Genomic DNA, 17654 nt, shown 5'->3' with positions numbered 1-17654 from the left:
CAACAATGATTTTGATTTTGAATTATCTTCCAATAAGCCACACCTTATACCACAAGGTGAATTAAATGACTTTGTTAGGGATTTAAAGTTATCAAAAAATCAAGCTGACGGTTAGGATCAAGACTGCAAAATTGAAATTTACTTAAAAAAAATACAAAAATTTCAAGCTTTCGAAGCCGACAAGAAGAACTTTGAACTTTCTTAGTACTTTATTGATAAAAATAATTTGGTTTATTGCACAAATATTGATGAGCTTATGTTACACTTGGGACAAGTTCATAAACCTGAGGACTGGCGCCTTTTTATGGATTCATCCAAGTGTAGTTTAAAAGTGGTTCTACTATAGGGTAACGGTAACAAATATCCTTTGATACCAATCTCTTATGGTATTAATTTGAAAGAGACATACGCTGTGATGAAAGACGTTCTTAAAAAAATAAATTATAAAAAACATAGCTGGAACACATGTGATGATTTGAAAGTTATACTTATTTTGTTAGGCATGCAGTTAGGCTAAGTACATGTATTTTCTTCGCAAATGCAACAGCCGAGCTAGAGATAAACATTATGTTACCAAAGAGTGGAAGAAATGAAACACCTTAACTTCAAATGGGAAAAATATTATTCATGAGCCCTTAGTTGAACCCAAAAGATATTTTTACCCCTCTCCATATCAAGCTAGGACTAATGAAAAATTTTATAAAAGCAATGAAGAAGGTTAGTCCTGGATTTTTATACATCAGATGTTAAATCGGATTTAAATCAATGTTAAATAATGTAGAAAATCCAGCTTGGGCTTCATTTAAAGACGTTTGCAAAACTTTGTCAGCAAACATATATCCAACAATTACTACGATATTGTTAATCAACTTCTTATATTCTACATGAATACAGAGCTATGGGATGTAATAAGTCTTTGAAAATACATTTCCTCTATTAAAATCTGGATTTTTTCCTGGACAACCTCAGAGATGTAAGTGACGAACACAGTGAACGTTTCCACCAAGACATTTCAATGATGGAAAGCCACTATAAAGGGAAATGGAATACTAACATGCTAGCCGATTACTGTTGGACATTAATTCGAAATGTGCCTGAGGATATTATAAAAGAAAACATTGGCGAAATCATTCTAACACAGGTATGGCCATGCAAAATTATAAATTTTACAGATTTTAACTATATTTTCCCTTAATTTTTTTTTAAGCATAATTTATTTAAAACTAAGGGTGATAGAAAAATTGTATTTACAAATCTGTAATGTACGCAAAAAAGCAATTCATAAAATGGTATCACACTTAGAGAAACATTAAATTTTTTTTTGTCTATCATTAATATTGTTGTATTTCAAACTCCCTTGAAATTAAAATCACATTTATTAAATAAAAAGTTAATTAAAATATAATTTATTTTTACAAAACAAAAATTTATAGGGCAAGACACAACTTTAAGACTTTACAACTGATTCTGATTTAATTCTTTATAACAAAAGCTGCAGTTACCAGAAACAAAATGAAGAGATATAAAAATCCAAACTGTCTTGGCATGATGTATTCTCACTCTCCGGGTTTATCAGCTGATCAACAGGATTACTTTCTATACCCTCCAAGTAAAGAAGAAATGAGGCATTGCAAGTGATTATATTTACAAAAAATTTCACATATATCTTCTCTTCATTTTAGAATTTTTCTAAATATTTATTTTTATAATTATCAGTTGGTGAGATAATACTGCATTGAATAACGCCCATTTAATGTATAATTTTGGGGAATAATAATATCCCATACGATTAAAAGAAACTTATAGATTACTGTTCACAATTCTTGAAAGATATATAAAATAAATAACAACATAATTTGGAATATGATAAAACTAATATAATCCTCAAATTATTGTACAATATTTTCAAAACTTGGTATAAATATAACATTCATTACATCTCTTATATAATAATTCATCACATTTTTAAAGATCTCCTCCTGTTTAGTAACAAGATGAAATTATGGATGGCTCCTGCACAATAAAAATTTATCTACAGGAAAACATATTGATAAATCCCAAAAGTGATTCTTCCAAGTAACAAAAAATTATCTGGAATAGAAGGACTATTGTAATCACAAACAAGTGGTACTGAAGAAAGTGTTGCTAATTAGCTCCAACACATTCTTTAGAAAGACTGTTAATATGTATCTTGAAATAAAATTTATAATTTTTAATAATCCATAAAAAATTAAAAGGCTGCATTTTAAAGTGATGGTTAACAGTCAATATTTATAAAGATAAAATAAAAACTAATAAATATAGAAATGTTAAAATGAAAATGAAACATTACACATTAAAAGATACCATAAAAATCAGTCCCTTTGTATTCAGTTTGTCAATAAAAATTAATAGTTTAGTTGTGATATATTTTTGATGTGCTTGTTGACAAGTAACGAAGAAATCATACATTTACACAATTTTTAAATTAGATGTTATAAGCAAGGGGCAATTATCATTGTGTTAGTCGATTTGAGCCCAGTTATTTTGAATACAACTACTCTTTTCACTTGTTATATGGTTATTTTTAAACATTTCTTATTTTCATTAAATTTAAGAGATATTAACAACCACAATCATTTAACACATTTAATGTACTATTTAGCTTCATCTAGCTACTGGACTAGATACAGCTTTGATGTTGGAATAGTATTTACTTTAGATTGTTATATTTTCATTCATATTCTCTAACCATCAGGGTGTAAAGGAATGCTTTTATTATCTTTCCCACAGATTACTATTAATCTGTGAACTGTTTCACTGAACAAAAAGTGTTTTTTTTAAATAATAAATGCATCATTTAATCTCTTTTTCATATGTCCTCATTCTACATGAATTTCACCTTGGAATCATTCTGCATTCTTTGTGGAAGGACGGCCTAGCGACAGAGATGCTATAATTTTTTGTTTCTATAGATTATTAGAATGTTTTTCTGTATCTAGCATACATGTTTTATATGTGTGCAGTATGCAGCCCATGTACACCTAGACATTAAATATTTTAAGCATAATCCCATTAACTTATCAGCATGAATACTTTCACATAAGGATCGTTTTTTTACCTCATTGGTTTTGACATAATTGTCACAAATTATGCACAAAATAGCCATAATCATTCCTATGTTGCAATACATCCATCCTTTATTGCAGTCAAGGGGACAATCAATTATATAATTTGAGAATATAGTGGTCAATGCTATTGACCACAGTGAAGGTCATTCATATTACTAGAGGTAAAATCGATTATGTTATTTTAATAAGCAACTTACAAAAACTTCTGAAGGACTATAAGTGACTATAAAAAGAACTTCGTTTTTTGATAAATGTTCTTACTAATAATTTATCTGCACATGTGCACATGTCTATAAAATGTAATTCAAAATTATTCATCTGATTTCAAGTGACTATATGTCTGAAATTTACAGAGAGATTAGTGGCAGACTAATCAAAAGAATGACTATTATGTAATGTAAAATAAGTTAATAGTTATAAAAATGACTATTATCTTGTACAAAGTTATGTATCTTATATATAAACAATAAAGAAATGCTCTTTGTGACTTCCTTTAGATATATGATTAACATCAAGACAATAACTGAATTCCTATTGTACTCCTTTAGCATTTCATTTGCAGTAATTCCACAGCAGTAATGATGTGATGTTTTTTAGTTCATTTGAAGTAATGAATAACAATACCATCTATACAGCATCCGTAATGTAACTTTTGAAGAAGAAGTTGAATGGCATAAGATTCAGTGACATAGAAAGCACAGAGTCATGAGAGCGCAAGGATCTAATGACCTAGGAAGCTGGCTGTAGAACATTGAGTTGTAGGTAAATAAGGTAAGCATCAAAATCAGTAGAGGCACCTGGCAATGAACTCTTAAGACTTCTACTTCACCTGGTATACACTAAATCACTATGAGGTTGGTAAGAACAGAAATAAGCTTATTCAAAAGAGATCATTTTGAATGACTGAATTAAATCTATTTAAAACTGTGTTTAGCTCCTAAACAGCTGCTGTTTTTGCAACTTTACTTTTATTTTTCGCTTAGATTTCTCTCCAATCAAACCTTTTTCCTAATAATACATTTTGCCTAGGTCAGTGTCACTGGCTCAAACTAACCAGCCTTTTTGTTGTTTGTTTCAGTGGTGATCACCAAGATGTGTGATCATTCAAAATAACTGGATCAATAAAGTATACAGTAAAAAGTTTTAATCAGCTTATAATGTAGGATCCATCCCAATCAGCATTTTAATTTTTCATGCAAGCAAATAATAATGTAATGCAGAAAAATTTCTGAAATTATGGGTTGATAGCAGGTCACTGGTAAAGGGTTACCCTGGTAAAGGGTAGATGACCTGCCCTTAATTTTTTAAGTAAAAAATAGAAATTATGCCAGAAATAAGAAATAACCCAAATATCCTTTACAACTAACCTAAGCTTTATTTAAGTAATTTTCTTGTAGTAAAAATTTACTTGTTTATATATATTCATAAAAATTGTATACCTTGTAAATGCAGTAATTTTTTAGCTGTAAATAACTACTTGGAACAAAATAATAACAAAAAATATTAGTAATATTACAGAAGTACATATAAAAAGAAACATCTGTTTGTTTTGAAACTTGAAAACTACTTATCTGTTTTTGACCTCTTTAAATCAACTCGTGAGGATTTTATTTTTAAGTTTTAATAATTAAAACTGTGGAAAAACTGAAGCTGAAACAAAATTATACAAAATAAAATTCCCCACAAAACAATCTGTAAGGGGCTTTAATCTATCTTCAGCAGTTTAGGTTTGTAAGACATTTCACTTACTGATTTAACTTTTTTTTAATTTGCTTCTTTACTCATAAATTGTTAAGGTTTGACATGATGCCAGTGTCAAGCGTTTTCTAAAGAAAAGTTTTTTCTCAACATCTTTGTCAATATCTCAACAATTATTACTAGATTGATATTTTTAAAAAAATAAACACAATCTGGATGTGAAATTATACTAAATTCTAAAGGCTAAAGTATAGTTCATTTCTCAAATCTAAACTCATATACTTCCTTTGACATTCAGCAGCATAGAACACAGTTGAGTTTAGTTTATTATTTAACATCGTATCTGAGCAAATAAGATCTGTTCATTTGAGTAATGAAATAGAATAACACTCCCTGTAATGTTTCAGGTGCTGTTTACGAGCATACTACTTATATTTATAAGTGTTGTAAGCATACTGCTCTGTCTACCTGAAACTATATAATGTCAACCCAAAGTTATACTTTATCTACCGTATCATTTACCCATTAGTTCACATAGTTTATTTAATGATGTTTACTTCCTTACATTTCTCTCTTGGCATTGTTGTGATCTAAAGTATATGGTACATGATATAAGTTCTTAATTTTCACAGATGCAGATAGTTAGAAGATAGCTATGATCTTGTTTGCTCTGTTGTGTGTGATTTTGTTATAATTTCTGGATTCCATATTATTTAATGTTCTGTTAAAATAAAAATGTTAAGACTGATTTTCCATTTTGCATATAAATTTTTATTTTGCAATAATTATTATGGACATAACAGCAGTATCGATACTTTTTTCCCTAAACTACTATAACCAGAAAGGTTTTTTCTTTGAAAAGCTTTGAGAAATTTTTTTCAAATATTTGTGACAAAAGAACCAATTACCAGAGCTTCATTACATCAGAAATATTCAGTGAATTAAAATTAATTATTGTCTAAAATACTGTTATTTAAATAATTCAATTACTCCATCGACTTTATTTTTACTGAACATTTTTTTTTCAAATTCTTTACAGATAAAATCACAATTTCCAGGAAATGTACACACCAATCTTGATTACAAGTCCTAATGTCTGTTGTAAGTAGTGAAAGATTTAATGTAAATGTTTGTACCTTATTATCTTAGTGTACGAGTACAGGATAATCGAGGAGATTAAAAAGCAGCTAGAATTTCAGAATTTGTGCAAAGTATAACTAACAAACAATAGCAAATGACTATATAAAAAAAATAAATAAATATAACATACAAGGATTAGATCATGATACACAGAAAGATAACAGACCAATTACAAAATTATTAGGTAGATACTTTGAAACCAAATTTAAAGTTGTTAAATCTACTTAGCAGCAGAATAGATACTGACTCAGTTTGTTTGGAATATAAGATGATATTTGAGAGACGACTTGAAAGATTTTGAGAGACTCAATCATTAAGAAACACTTCTTAATGAATGAAACAAAACCAAAATGTGTTTGTACCAGATATATGGACACAAAAGTCACTGTTGGTGAGAAAAGAAAAAAACTAGCAGAAAGAACATAGACGTACTGAGCAAAGGGGAAAAATTATCTGAAGCATTGAAGGAAAATAAAATTGAAGACAATTTCAGAGAAGAAATTAATGTAAAACCAAAATTTGATAGAACGCTACAGTATTTAAATAAGAATAAGGTGGAAGATAATGTAGATGTTCTTTTAGGCAAAATAAGATTGAACAATATAGAGAATTTAAGAGAATTGAGAAATGCACTCAAATTTCAATATATTATAATTTCAATTTTTAATCTCAAAAAATGCCTGAAAAGATAAATATTAGAATTACATCAGTCTGGGACCTCATATATTATAAATATTACTGAAATTGTTTTTAGATGAGTAGATAATGAAATGAAAAGTATACTAAACGAAGACTAGTTTGATTTCATAAAGTGTACGTATAAAAGTGAGGCCTTTTTGGACAAAGCCTGAAAATAGAATAAAACTATCTATTTAATGGTTGCAGATCTTAAGAATACATTTGAAAAAATGAAAGAGATATTTAATTTGAAAATAAATAATAATGAAGTATAATAAAATTACACTAAAAAATTTGTTTTGAGTAATAAGATGTAACTGAAAAGAGATAGTATCTTCTATCTTCAATAAATTCACTATTTTAACATAATATTAAGGAAGGAAGATGAAATATACCTAAATAAAAAAAATCTCATTTAGGCAGAAAAAAATAAAAGATAACCACAATGGGTAGGCAAAATAATGAAAATGTCATCAGCAGACTAGCACGAAGATGCTTCATCAATCTTGAAAAGAAATCTACTGGTTATCAAATATGGATCTAGAGATTAGAAAAAAGTTTCTTCACAATATTTTCATGGAGTATATCACTTCTATACAAAAAAATATAGACTAGAAAAGCCAAAAAAGGCTTAACTTTCAAAATGCAATGTTACAAGAGAATTTGAAAATTAGGAGAGTCAATTACAAACTGAAACAAAATGTATAAACTGTACTTACAGACTGAATCTAAATTCAAACTGTTTCTCTAAATTACAAACTGCAATTTAGAGAAGAGAGATATTTATGAAAGGACCTTCTAAAGAAAAGAACTAAAGTGTATTATTAAGACATCCAGGTTTACTTAATTTGGTAATAGAGGGTGAAAACAGTAAAGGAAAAAAGATTAGAATATCTGAAGCAGATATTTGAGAAAGAAGGATGTAGTAAATATTTTAAAATTAAAAGGTTAGCACAGAACAGAAAGAAAAGGAAAACAGAAAAAAGACATGACAAGAAAAAGGAAAAAAATATTTCATAGAGGTAGTACATGCAGTAGACAACTTAATGATGGCTGGTTTAAAGTTGATTCTGGTCACAGTTGATTAATTAATGGTTAGATTTTGGATCCTAGTGGCATTGTAAAAGTAGGCTTTGTCATAATAGACTTGCGTCTGACTCCCTTATAGTTACCTTTAAAAAAATCATCTCAATTATATGTCAACTTCTGGGGAGTATTGATAAATTTGATTACATTTCATTTGTATAATTAATATAAATTGATTATGCTCCTACTGAGATAATTAGACCTTCATTTTGGTCTAACTATTTTAGTAATTTTGATTTTAAAGAAACTAATTACCAGAAGTATGTAAATTGTAAAATTCTACAATGTTTTCCTAAAACTTTATGAATTACAAAAAATGTGTATTTTAGAATTCTGTAATATGTATTCATTAAATTTTATTCCTTAAAATTATATGCCTACAGAAATTATCACCAGTTACATCATACCAGTCTTAAGAATGCTTTTAATTACCTTGGTTGTTTGTGTTCTTAAACTTACTACAATGTTTCATCAGAGAGTATAAAAACACAAAAATGTAACCAGTTTGCAACTAATGATTTAGCCATTCAACCTGACATTCTTTATAATTACATAATTTTTGGAAGGAAGTTTTGAATACATCAGTGGTAATTTGATATAATCAGCATAATAAACTACACAATCATATACCTTTTTTACTGCCCCCCTCACGGTATCCTAAAGAAATTAGAAAGAACTACTAATTAAGATTCATGTGAACTCTGCACCATTTTTATCTGCAGAAAAATAAATATAAGGAATACTGGAACAAAAACTTCTCTGGTTCAATTACCACACATTTCTTTTTAAAATATCTCACATTTAGCATACATCAGTTATGCATGTGTAAACTTAAAATAAGTGCATTTTAAATCAAATTTTTACAGAATATGTATTTTACAAATAACAACAAAAAATAGTTATTTAAAAATTAGATTAATAATTTCTAAACAAAATACAATGGATGTACAGTTTACATCCGTATAGTTTTCATAAATGAAAACTATACCCTTTCACAAATTAAAAATAAATACAAATCAAATCAAATCAGTAGTTGAAGGCAAGAAATAGAAACTAACTGTAAAAGGTAGAAAAGCTAAATTCTTAAAATGATAATGTTCTTTGAAGGGACATCAAAGGACTAGTTCATATAGTTTGTAAAAGTCACTCGACTTCATTATAAAAATAAAAGAAGTTATTGTTCACAGCGGAGGAAATGGAAATAAGATTAAAAAGCAAATCATTATATTGAAGCAAAGGATAGAAAACAACAAATGAAGTAACTTCAAAAATCTGAACTGATAAAATAATTTGCACCGGGTAAGATGTTAATTGACAAAATATTCTTCTTTTGGACATGACTCGTAAAAACAGGACAGTGTAAAAAAAAAAATATATATATATATATATATAGTGTGAAACAAAGGATTACAAATTTTATAACAAATATTTTCATTGTAAAAAATTTAGAAATAATAACTATGTATATCTTGTGAATTCCTCAGCAAATGCTTGCACAATGTAAAATAAATAATGCATAATCAAAAAAAAATCTAGTAAGTAAAAAAAATATAATAATGAAGCTCTTCAAGACATTAAAACACAACTACAATAGCAAAAAAAGAAATCTAAAAGTAGTAGCTAGTTGCCATTTATATAAATAGTCACTCACTCGGTCTAGGTCTACGTTCAGACACCAGTGGTCCATTCTGGTGAGCTTTGTTCGATGCAGGAACTTTAGAACGTTTAGGTGAAGTACTTTCTGAAAAAGTAGCCGTAGGTCCAACAGACTGTGAACGTCCTAAAATACAAGGAAAGAAAATTTTTGAAAATACTATGTTTTTTAAACAAACAATGCACTAAATATTAACAAAAGAATAATTATTTACCTCCTCCTCCTGAACGTTCTAAGTTATGTCGTCTAACAGCTTCTTTTCTTGATCTTTTATCTTTTTTATTTTCATCATGTTTGTCTCCCTGCAAGTAATTAATACAAATATAATAAGGTTGCTTAGTAATATATTAATTATCTAATTTAAAAAAGATCAAGTTATGTAACCATAGCTTTATTATAATCAGATTTAATTACCCCAAATATTTTACATTTTTTTGACATCAACCCATAATGTGTTAGTGCTAACTAAAGGGTCAATGAAAAGTTAAACTTAAGTTTAATCCTTCATTCTAAACCTATAACTGCCTAACTTACTTATGAATGGCGAGGGGAACAAATTCACATAATTTACAAATATTAAAACCTTTACATAAAATTGTATAAATTAAGTTAAACTTACAAACAATTTTCAAATATTTTTCCAAGTACTTTCGGAAAATTAACAAATTAATTAGGGATCATTATAAGATCCATCATTAGTGATTTCTTATAAGATGTTAATTTAAAATTCATATGTCATATGTGTAATTATATTTAAATTAAAATTGTTATGTTCATAATAGTAGGAAATAATAAATAATTTATACATCAATAAGACTGTAATGTCATGTCCATAAGATGTTTACGACTATTATCATAAACCTTTAAATCTTTACATAAAAGCAAGGATCATCTTGCATTTGTATTATTTACATTAAAAATTATTTAAAACTATGATAAAATATGTAAATGATAAAATGAACCAAATTTTATAAATACAATATTTATAACAACTTATTTAAAAACATTTTCAGTCATTCTTGCTACTGAAAATATCAGTCATGATCTTCAGTGACTGATGATGCTGATCTTCTCAGCCTGGCATCAGCTGATTTAATGCCAATGGTTTCTTTATGAGTTAGCTAGACACATATTAGAACGTAGTCAAAAATAGTATTAGATCTGATTTGTACATCAATTTAGTATATCTGATTATACATAGCGTATTTATTATATTTAGTATACTATATCTGTTTTGTATATTGATTTAGAATATTGTATATTTGCAAATTTCATAATGTTGAAAGTATTTTAAAATGCAGTACTTTTTTATGTACATGTAGAATATCAAGGTTTTGTTGTTAATGACAGTCGATTTGTAATGTCTTACTACAAAATGGTTACAAAATGTTGATTTTATGTTGCTATAGAGGATTTTCAGTACTCATTGTAGCTTTGTTTTCTGCAAAGCAATGTACATCAAAGCAGTTCAGAGTTATATTCCAGAAGTATTATGTCATTGTGTAATTATTTGTTTTGTTTGTTCTGAAAGCCACATGTATTCAGAGTTTTGAATTTATGAGAAATTTTCTTGAAGTGTCTGTTTTATGTTAATTTGATGCATTTCTTAACCTTTTTTTTATTTATTTTATGTAGAAGTATGCTAGTGAATCTGTTGCTACATCCATTTGTAAGTGGTGTTAGATATTTTATAAGGTTGAGTTCTTCTATGTGATCTTCAGGTGACATGGTTGTATCAAGTAGACTGTGAATCATATTTCTAAAAGTATATTGTTTATGTAAGGTCAGATGTTTGAAATTTACAAATGAGAATGTATATCATCAGTAATGTCTATATATTTTGAAAGCATATTTTTTGTTTGCTTACTTAATACAACAGTGAGGTCAAGAAAATTTATTTATCTACTCTGTTCATAATAAGCTGTAATGCTTAATTAATTTGAATTTGTTTCTTTTAATAGTTAACATTTCTTCGGTAAGATAAGATGCTGTCATTAACTTATCTAGTATACTAAATTGTGATATGTTTATTGTCAGTTGTGTGGTGTGTGTGTGTGTGTGTGTGTGTGTGTGTGTGTGTGTGTGTGTGTGTGTGTGTGTGTGTGTGTGTGTGTGTGTGTGTGTGTGTGTGTGTGTGTGTGTGTGTGTGTATGCACACATGTGTGTGTGCATTGTGTGTTTATTTGTTTGTTGTTCTATGTGTTTCAGAAAGATATTTTGCTAAAAGCTAGACATCAGGAGCCTTTAATCACATTGGGTGTGTGTAATCCTGTATTTGTTCAGAAAGTAATTTTGTTTTACAATAATGTTTAATATGTTTATTGTTTTTGGGGTATTCTCTTGTGGTACTTTGTCATGTTTTAGTTTACTTTTGGTAATGGAGAACATTTATTTTCACTCAATGCAAGTATATTGGTAAATTTTACCAAATTATACTGGTGTTGAGTCACAGAGTGTTAATGTTTCTTATCTTCTTTATGAGGCCTACACGATTTTTTATGTATGTTAGTATACCTTCTCTATATTAGACAAGTTTATGAGGGTAAGAGAATTTTGGTAAGTTATGATGGGGTGTAAAAGAATGTTTGTTTATGTATTTCCATCCTGAAGGGTGGATTTATTTTAAGAAATGTTTCTTCATGTTAGATATAATGTGTTTGGATTTAACAATTTATTTAATTTTGTTTTGAATTTGTTGATTGAAATTGCATAAATCATATAATGTTGTTTTTGTAAATGTAATACAAATAATAACAAATGTAATGATAATAAATGTAATTGTATTGAACCTTATTTTTTAAACAGTTATTATTTAAAATCAACATTTGCTTATCATCTCAAAAAATCAAATCACAAATCTCCAGACATTAACAGTGACTCTGATATTCTAATGATACATTAAGGACTGCATTTTAATCCACTACATTATAAAATATATAAACACACAACAATGGTCTACTAAAGAGTATAAATAATTTAAACACCGACATCAGCTGACACAAAGGTGAGAACAACTGCACCGTTACTGAATATAGTTGCAAGAAAACACTTAAATAAATTTTTTTAAATATATATGGATTCATAAAATTTAGTTTAGTTTGTTGTTTCAAAAATTTACAATTATAAATAATTTTCATTGCTGAGGTCATGGACAAAAACATAGCAAATTTCAACTAAAATCTGATATAAATTTCATAATCAGTTCATAAAAACAAAGCAGGGAAGCATAAAGATTCTTGAAATGTACAGAAACTCTATTCAGATAATAACTTATGAAGTTCTTTATCACATTCATATACATTTTTAATTTTATCAGGAGCACAATTATTTAATTTTATTTCCATATATCTATTTGAACATCTTTGAAGATGTTCAAAGAAATTTGTTGTTTTCTGTGGATATTACAAGATGTTTTTCTTAGATGTAGAGTGTATAATAATACTAGAAGGGTTCAATTTTTGATAAATTCTGTTTAATTTGTAATTATGACTGAAATATAAATATATTTGACCAAAGCATTTTAAGTTTTTTAAATACCGGCTTGCAGGACTGTCTGAATCAATTCAATCACTAATTTTATCAATTTTCTTCTGTATTCTGTAACAAAAAAACACTGTAGGAAGGATTTTCCCACAGCTAATCATAAATTAGACAGGAATAAACCACAGGATAATAAACTATTGACATATTCCTAGTCATTAATTTTAGATTGGATTAAACAGCATAAAAACTTTTGTTCAGTTTATTCTTTTAATTATTTTTCTGCTCCTTCGATGTCTGTAATCCAGTTCTAATTTCAATTAATTACCCTTATCTGAAAAGATAAATTGTCTTTTCATCTAAGAAATTTTTGTGTTCATTAAAATTTTTTCTCCTAAATGGGCTACAAATTTTAATCTGAGTTTTTACATCATTCACTTATAACTAGTTTGTGTGAAACCAATCTTTCCTACAGTGGTGTCATGATTTATTCCAAGTCTACAATGTTTTCACAAGAAATCAGTTGATGCGTTATCAGCATATGACACAATCTTCCTGAATACAAGATAAAGAGGAAGGTCATTACAATTACGAGCAGTAATGAACCCGAAACTGAACTGTGGAATCCTGATTTTTTTTTTTTGCAAGCATATGATGAATTCTCTTTCTTTATTTTAAACAAAACCTCTGCTGTTTGTTTCATGATTGAATATATGAAGTTAGCCACTTAGCTAGTGCACATTTTGTATGTTACATTTTATAACAGTTTAGCCAAACACACAGTCCACAGTCACACATGGTCCAGACAGTCAAAAGGTTATATTAAATCACAAATGATTCCTACTGAATACTCATAACTGGAAGTTTCAATATTTTCTTTGGAATCATTAGTTCCCAGCAATCTATCCTTATGGTTTTGATAACCAAACAGACAATACTTTAGAATATTATTTTTTAAACATTATTTACAGGATATCAAACGCTAACTTTTCAAAAAGTTTAGAAAACAGGCAAAGGAATGCAGGTCTACATTTTTTTTTTATAACTACAGGGTTTCTGTTTTTAGAAATTGGCTTTAAAGGAAAATTTTAGCATTCTTGAATATCTTATGTTGAAAGGAGTGGTTAACCACAATAGCGAACAGATTGCCAAATAATCAATGGATGATTTAAGATGATTATGTAATAACATCACATCCAAATGAAAAGAAATGTTTTAATTTCATTAATATTTCTTTAATGAATATTTGATATACTGACTTTATTATTAAAAAACATAATGAGTATATTGACCTTAGCACATTTAATCAGCTTCTCACACTCTCTTCAGTACCAAGTCCACCACAGGTGTTAATAAAATAGTTATTAAATTCATAAGAAAACTTTTAACGATCCGTAACAATCCTGCTCTTGACTTCAACTACTTCTGGGCTTCTATTATCATAATTAATAACAATAACAAACTTAGCATTTTATCAAGATGCTTCAAACAGTATGGTTTGACTTTGTCAAAAATAAAATCAATTTGATCACCCGAAGAGAATTTTTTATGTAATAAAACACCCATAAATTTTGCACTGTGGACAACAAAAACACTACTGCTATTATGAATGGGAATTTTATCCATGTGATTAGCAATATTACATTAACCTGAGAAGCACATTGCCACTGTTTTGTCCATGTTTAATGTTAGACAGTTACAATATTCCTTAATATTCATAAAAAATATTCGTGAAATTTCGTTAATTAAATTTGGGAGAGGGACAATGTAATATCTATGAGTTCCATTAAAGTGTTGGTAGGAATTTTATTAATATCTAATAAATGTTTACTTTTTGTATTTAAAATACATTTTTTTATCTAATTGTTTAATCTCCTGGGTATCAGTAGGGTATGATTCATCAACAAAACATCTAGAGGGAATGGATTTGTTTAAAATGGAACAATATTAACGTTATTTGAAATATCAGAAAATAATTTATTAATAAATTCCTCTGCTACAAGAATATTGGGAAAGATAACAGAAGTTGAGTCCTTTTGTATTTTTGGTGAAGTTATCTGACCCGATTTATTTCCAAATATGCCTTTACTGTTTAATAACTTCCTACATTGTTTTAACTTTATTGTTCTAATTGGATTAATAAACTTATTCATAAGATAATCTTTCAACATTGCAAATGGCTATTACATAAAAATTTTTGTAATTTTTCAGATAGTTATGGAAGTTATCAGGTAAATTGTATTTAAACATTTTCAGAGATTCCTTAGCATAGAGCTATATTTTATAATTTCTTTAACAATCTGTGTGCTTTTCATTTTTAAACAATTTCATTTTTACTAAAGATAAAAAGGCCTTCTGAAAAATATTAAGAAAATTGTAAAATTTTTCATCAAAGCTAATTTTATGAGTGTTTTCCCAATTTGTTTCCAATAATAGAATTCACAGATTTCTGAATGAATTTTTATTGATCTTCCTTTTAAAAGAATAAACGTAATTATTATCTCGTCACTTGTTTTAATTATTATCTCATTCACTCATTCGTACATGTAATTCTGGCCTGCTAGGATAGAAATATTTAATTCTGCAAACTTGAACTGAATTAATATAGTTAATTCAGTTCAAAACTAGAACTGTCTAAAAAATGTCTGAAAACTAGAACTGTCTAAAAAATTAATATTAAAACTACCCACACTATGACAATGAATTTATTAGAAATGTTAAAAAGAGTTCCGATAGACTATGTAGAAAGGTTTCATGGTTTCTGAATAAATCAACCAATTTTCTTAAAAATGTGCAAAATATGGTGATCAGCTGAAAAAAATATATACTTCAGTTTTAATTCTTAGGCACTGAATATTTATGTGGGAACTCAGTGAAAACTGGTCCTTAGTTAGATATTTAGGAAATTAAAATTACAACAGTTTACACATTTATATTTATGAATATGGAATCTTTGCTTTCCTTTAAAAAAAAAAAAAGAAAAAGTAGTACTTAATTTTTTTAAATAGGGACCTATATTTTTTATTGCAGAATAAAATTTTTTACAAAAAAAAATTAAAATTTCATTTCAAACTTTTTTTTCTAAAATTGGTAGTTTTTTTGGTTATTCATCTTCAAAAATCCTGTAGGCTTATAAATTGGTGTTTTAGTTTCATTAGGTCTGGCCCAGTTGATGAGTTACACCAATCAATTGATTGGTTAAAAGCGTTTAAAAATTTATTTTAAATTCTTGCTATGTTTTCTTTATGCAGTAACTTTTTAAATAAAAATTTAATAAATGCTTACTATTCTCTTTATAAAACTTCATTTTTTAGGACACATCTTACAGAACACATAGACGTGTTACTAGCTTAAGACACACTTCCAAAGACATTCCTAATGTGTGAATGCTATGCTATATAAAGTAGATGTGTACTGTATATAATATATCATAATGTTCGTACTCTCCTAGTTTAAATACTACATGAAAGGCGATTAAATATATAACAAATTATTTACAAATCCTATTTATTAGACGGAATAACAAAATATGATAAAATTTTTAAGACTTTTTAGTATTAGACTCACTTTCAAACAATAACTTTTATTCTCAAAGGCCTTTTGAAGCTTCAAATGGACTACCTGGTAATTTGAAAGTGAGTTGTTAAATATGTAATAATCCAAGTCTTATTTTAACTTCAGCATCTTCATCTCTTATTTTTTCCCGATATCTTTTCCCCTCTAAATAATTTTTAACAGAAATCATTTTAAATGATTAAATATGCCTGTTCAACTTTACCTTACAGAAATGCCTACAACAATTTGAGCATGAAAGATCAATGTCTACCTAGAATTAGTATCTAATTTTTAAGTGTAAAGTGATTTCCACAATTAAAGAGAGTGAATGCTGCAGCCAAGTTATACTGATTACAACCTAATCATTAAAAACAATTTGCAATACATGAAATTTAAATTATATAAAAACTTGAAAGTTCTTTCAGCTGTTTATTGGCACCAATCTACTACATCCTTGATTATTTTAACTGGAAATATGCACTCATAATCTACAGGTTCTTAGCTGGTGCTGCTTAAAGATATGAATCTTTTCTTTTAATTTTTTAGCTCAATATAACAGTTGCTTTTGCCTGGTCTCAGCTCAACTAAAATTGGTATGATATTGATTGTTAACCTTAATGCCAAAAAAAAAAGAAAATTTAAAAAAAAGGAAGAAATTAATGACAAAAATAGAAAGACATAGCAGCCAAAAAAGAGTATTAAGAACACACTATCACTGAAATGTAATCAGTCCATTCAAGCCTTGGGCTGTCTACCTTCCATCCTATCACTTGTGCTCATCACCACTGGAACGAGCATCGGATACAATGGTAATACTAAACAGTATTAGGATTGTCTTTAAAGTAAAGTGTATGTGCATTCTATTTAAAAAATGCAGGTAATTGAAAAACCTATCTTTTTTCTTTTCCAGAGGAAAAAGTTTTTTTCAAAATTGTCAACATACTATACTTGAAATCAAATACAACCCAACAACTTGGAAAGTAGATAGCATTCTCGCTATTCTCACCCATTTTAACAGCTTCTATTATGTTGCAGGTAAAACTATTATCCAGTAAAACTTTAGCTGTAATTTAGTTTACTGAATGATATTTTATTTCCACTTATATCCAAGCTCATTTAACAGGCCTACTTTGGTCAGTCGAATTTGGTTAACTACAGCAGCCTGAAATGGGACAAGACTGATTGTAAACTATAATAGAGTAACATTGTTTTGTGGAAGTATAATTTCAAAACAAACTAAAAAATAATTCTGG

General features: G+C 27.9%; 1 protein-coding gene across 4 annotated transcripts in view; it reads right to left on the bottom strand.

Annotated features, from left to right (window-relative positions):
• LOC142323486 (uncharacterized) overlaps window positions 1–17654 on the bottom strand; it is a 207888-nt gene that overhangs the window by 65092 nt on the left and 125142 nt on the right. For all 4 annotated transcript variants that reach the window (XM_075363199.1, XM_075363201.1, XM_075363200.1 and 1 more), the window contains 2 exons: window positions 9581–9668; window positions 9364–9492 (listed from right to left, as the gene is read on the bottom strand). In XM_075363199.1, the coding sequence (XP_075219314.1) occupies window positions 9364–9492; window positions 9581–9668 (217 nt within the window). The remainder of the gene's footprint in view (window positions 1–9363; window positions 9493–9580; window positions 9669–17654) is intronic.

Source organism: Lycorma delicatula, chromosome 4, assembly GCF_047948215.1.
Source record: "Lycorma delicatula isolate Av1 chromosome 4, ASM4794821v1, whole genome shotgun sequence".
Taxonomy (NCBI): Eukaryota; Metazoa; Arthropoda; class Insecta; order Hemiptera; family Fulgoridae; genus Lycorma; species Lycorma delicatula.
The sequence above is the reverse complement of the archived record's forward strand: the minus strand, read 5'-3'. Positions and strand labels throughout refer to the sequence as shown.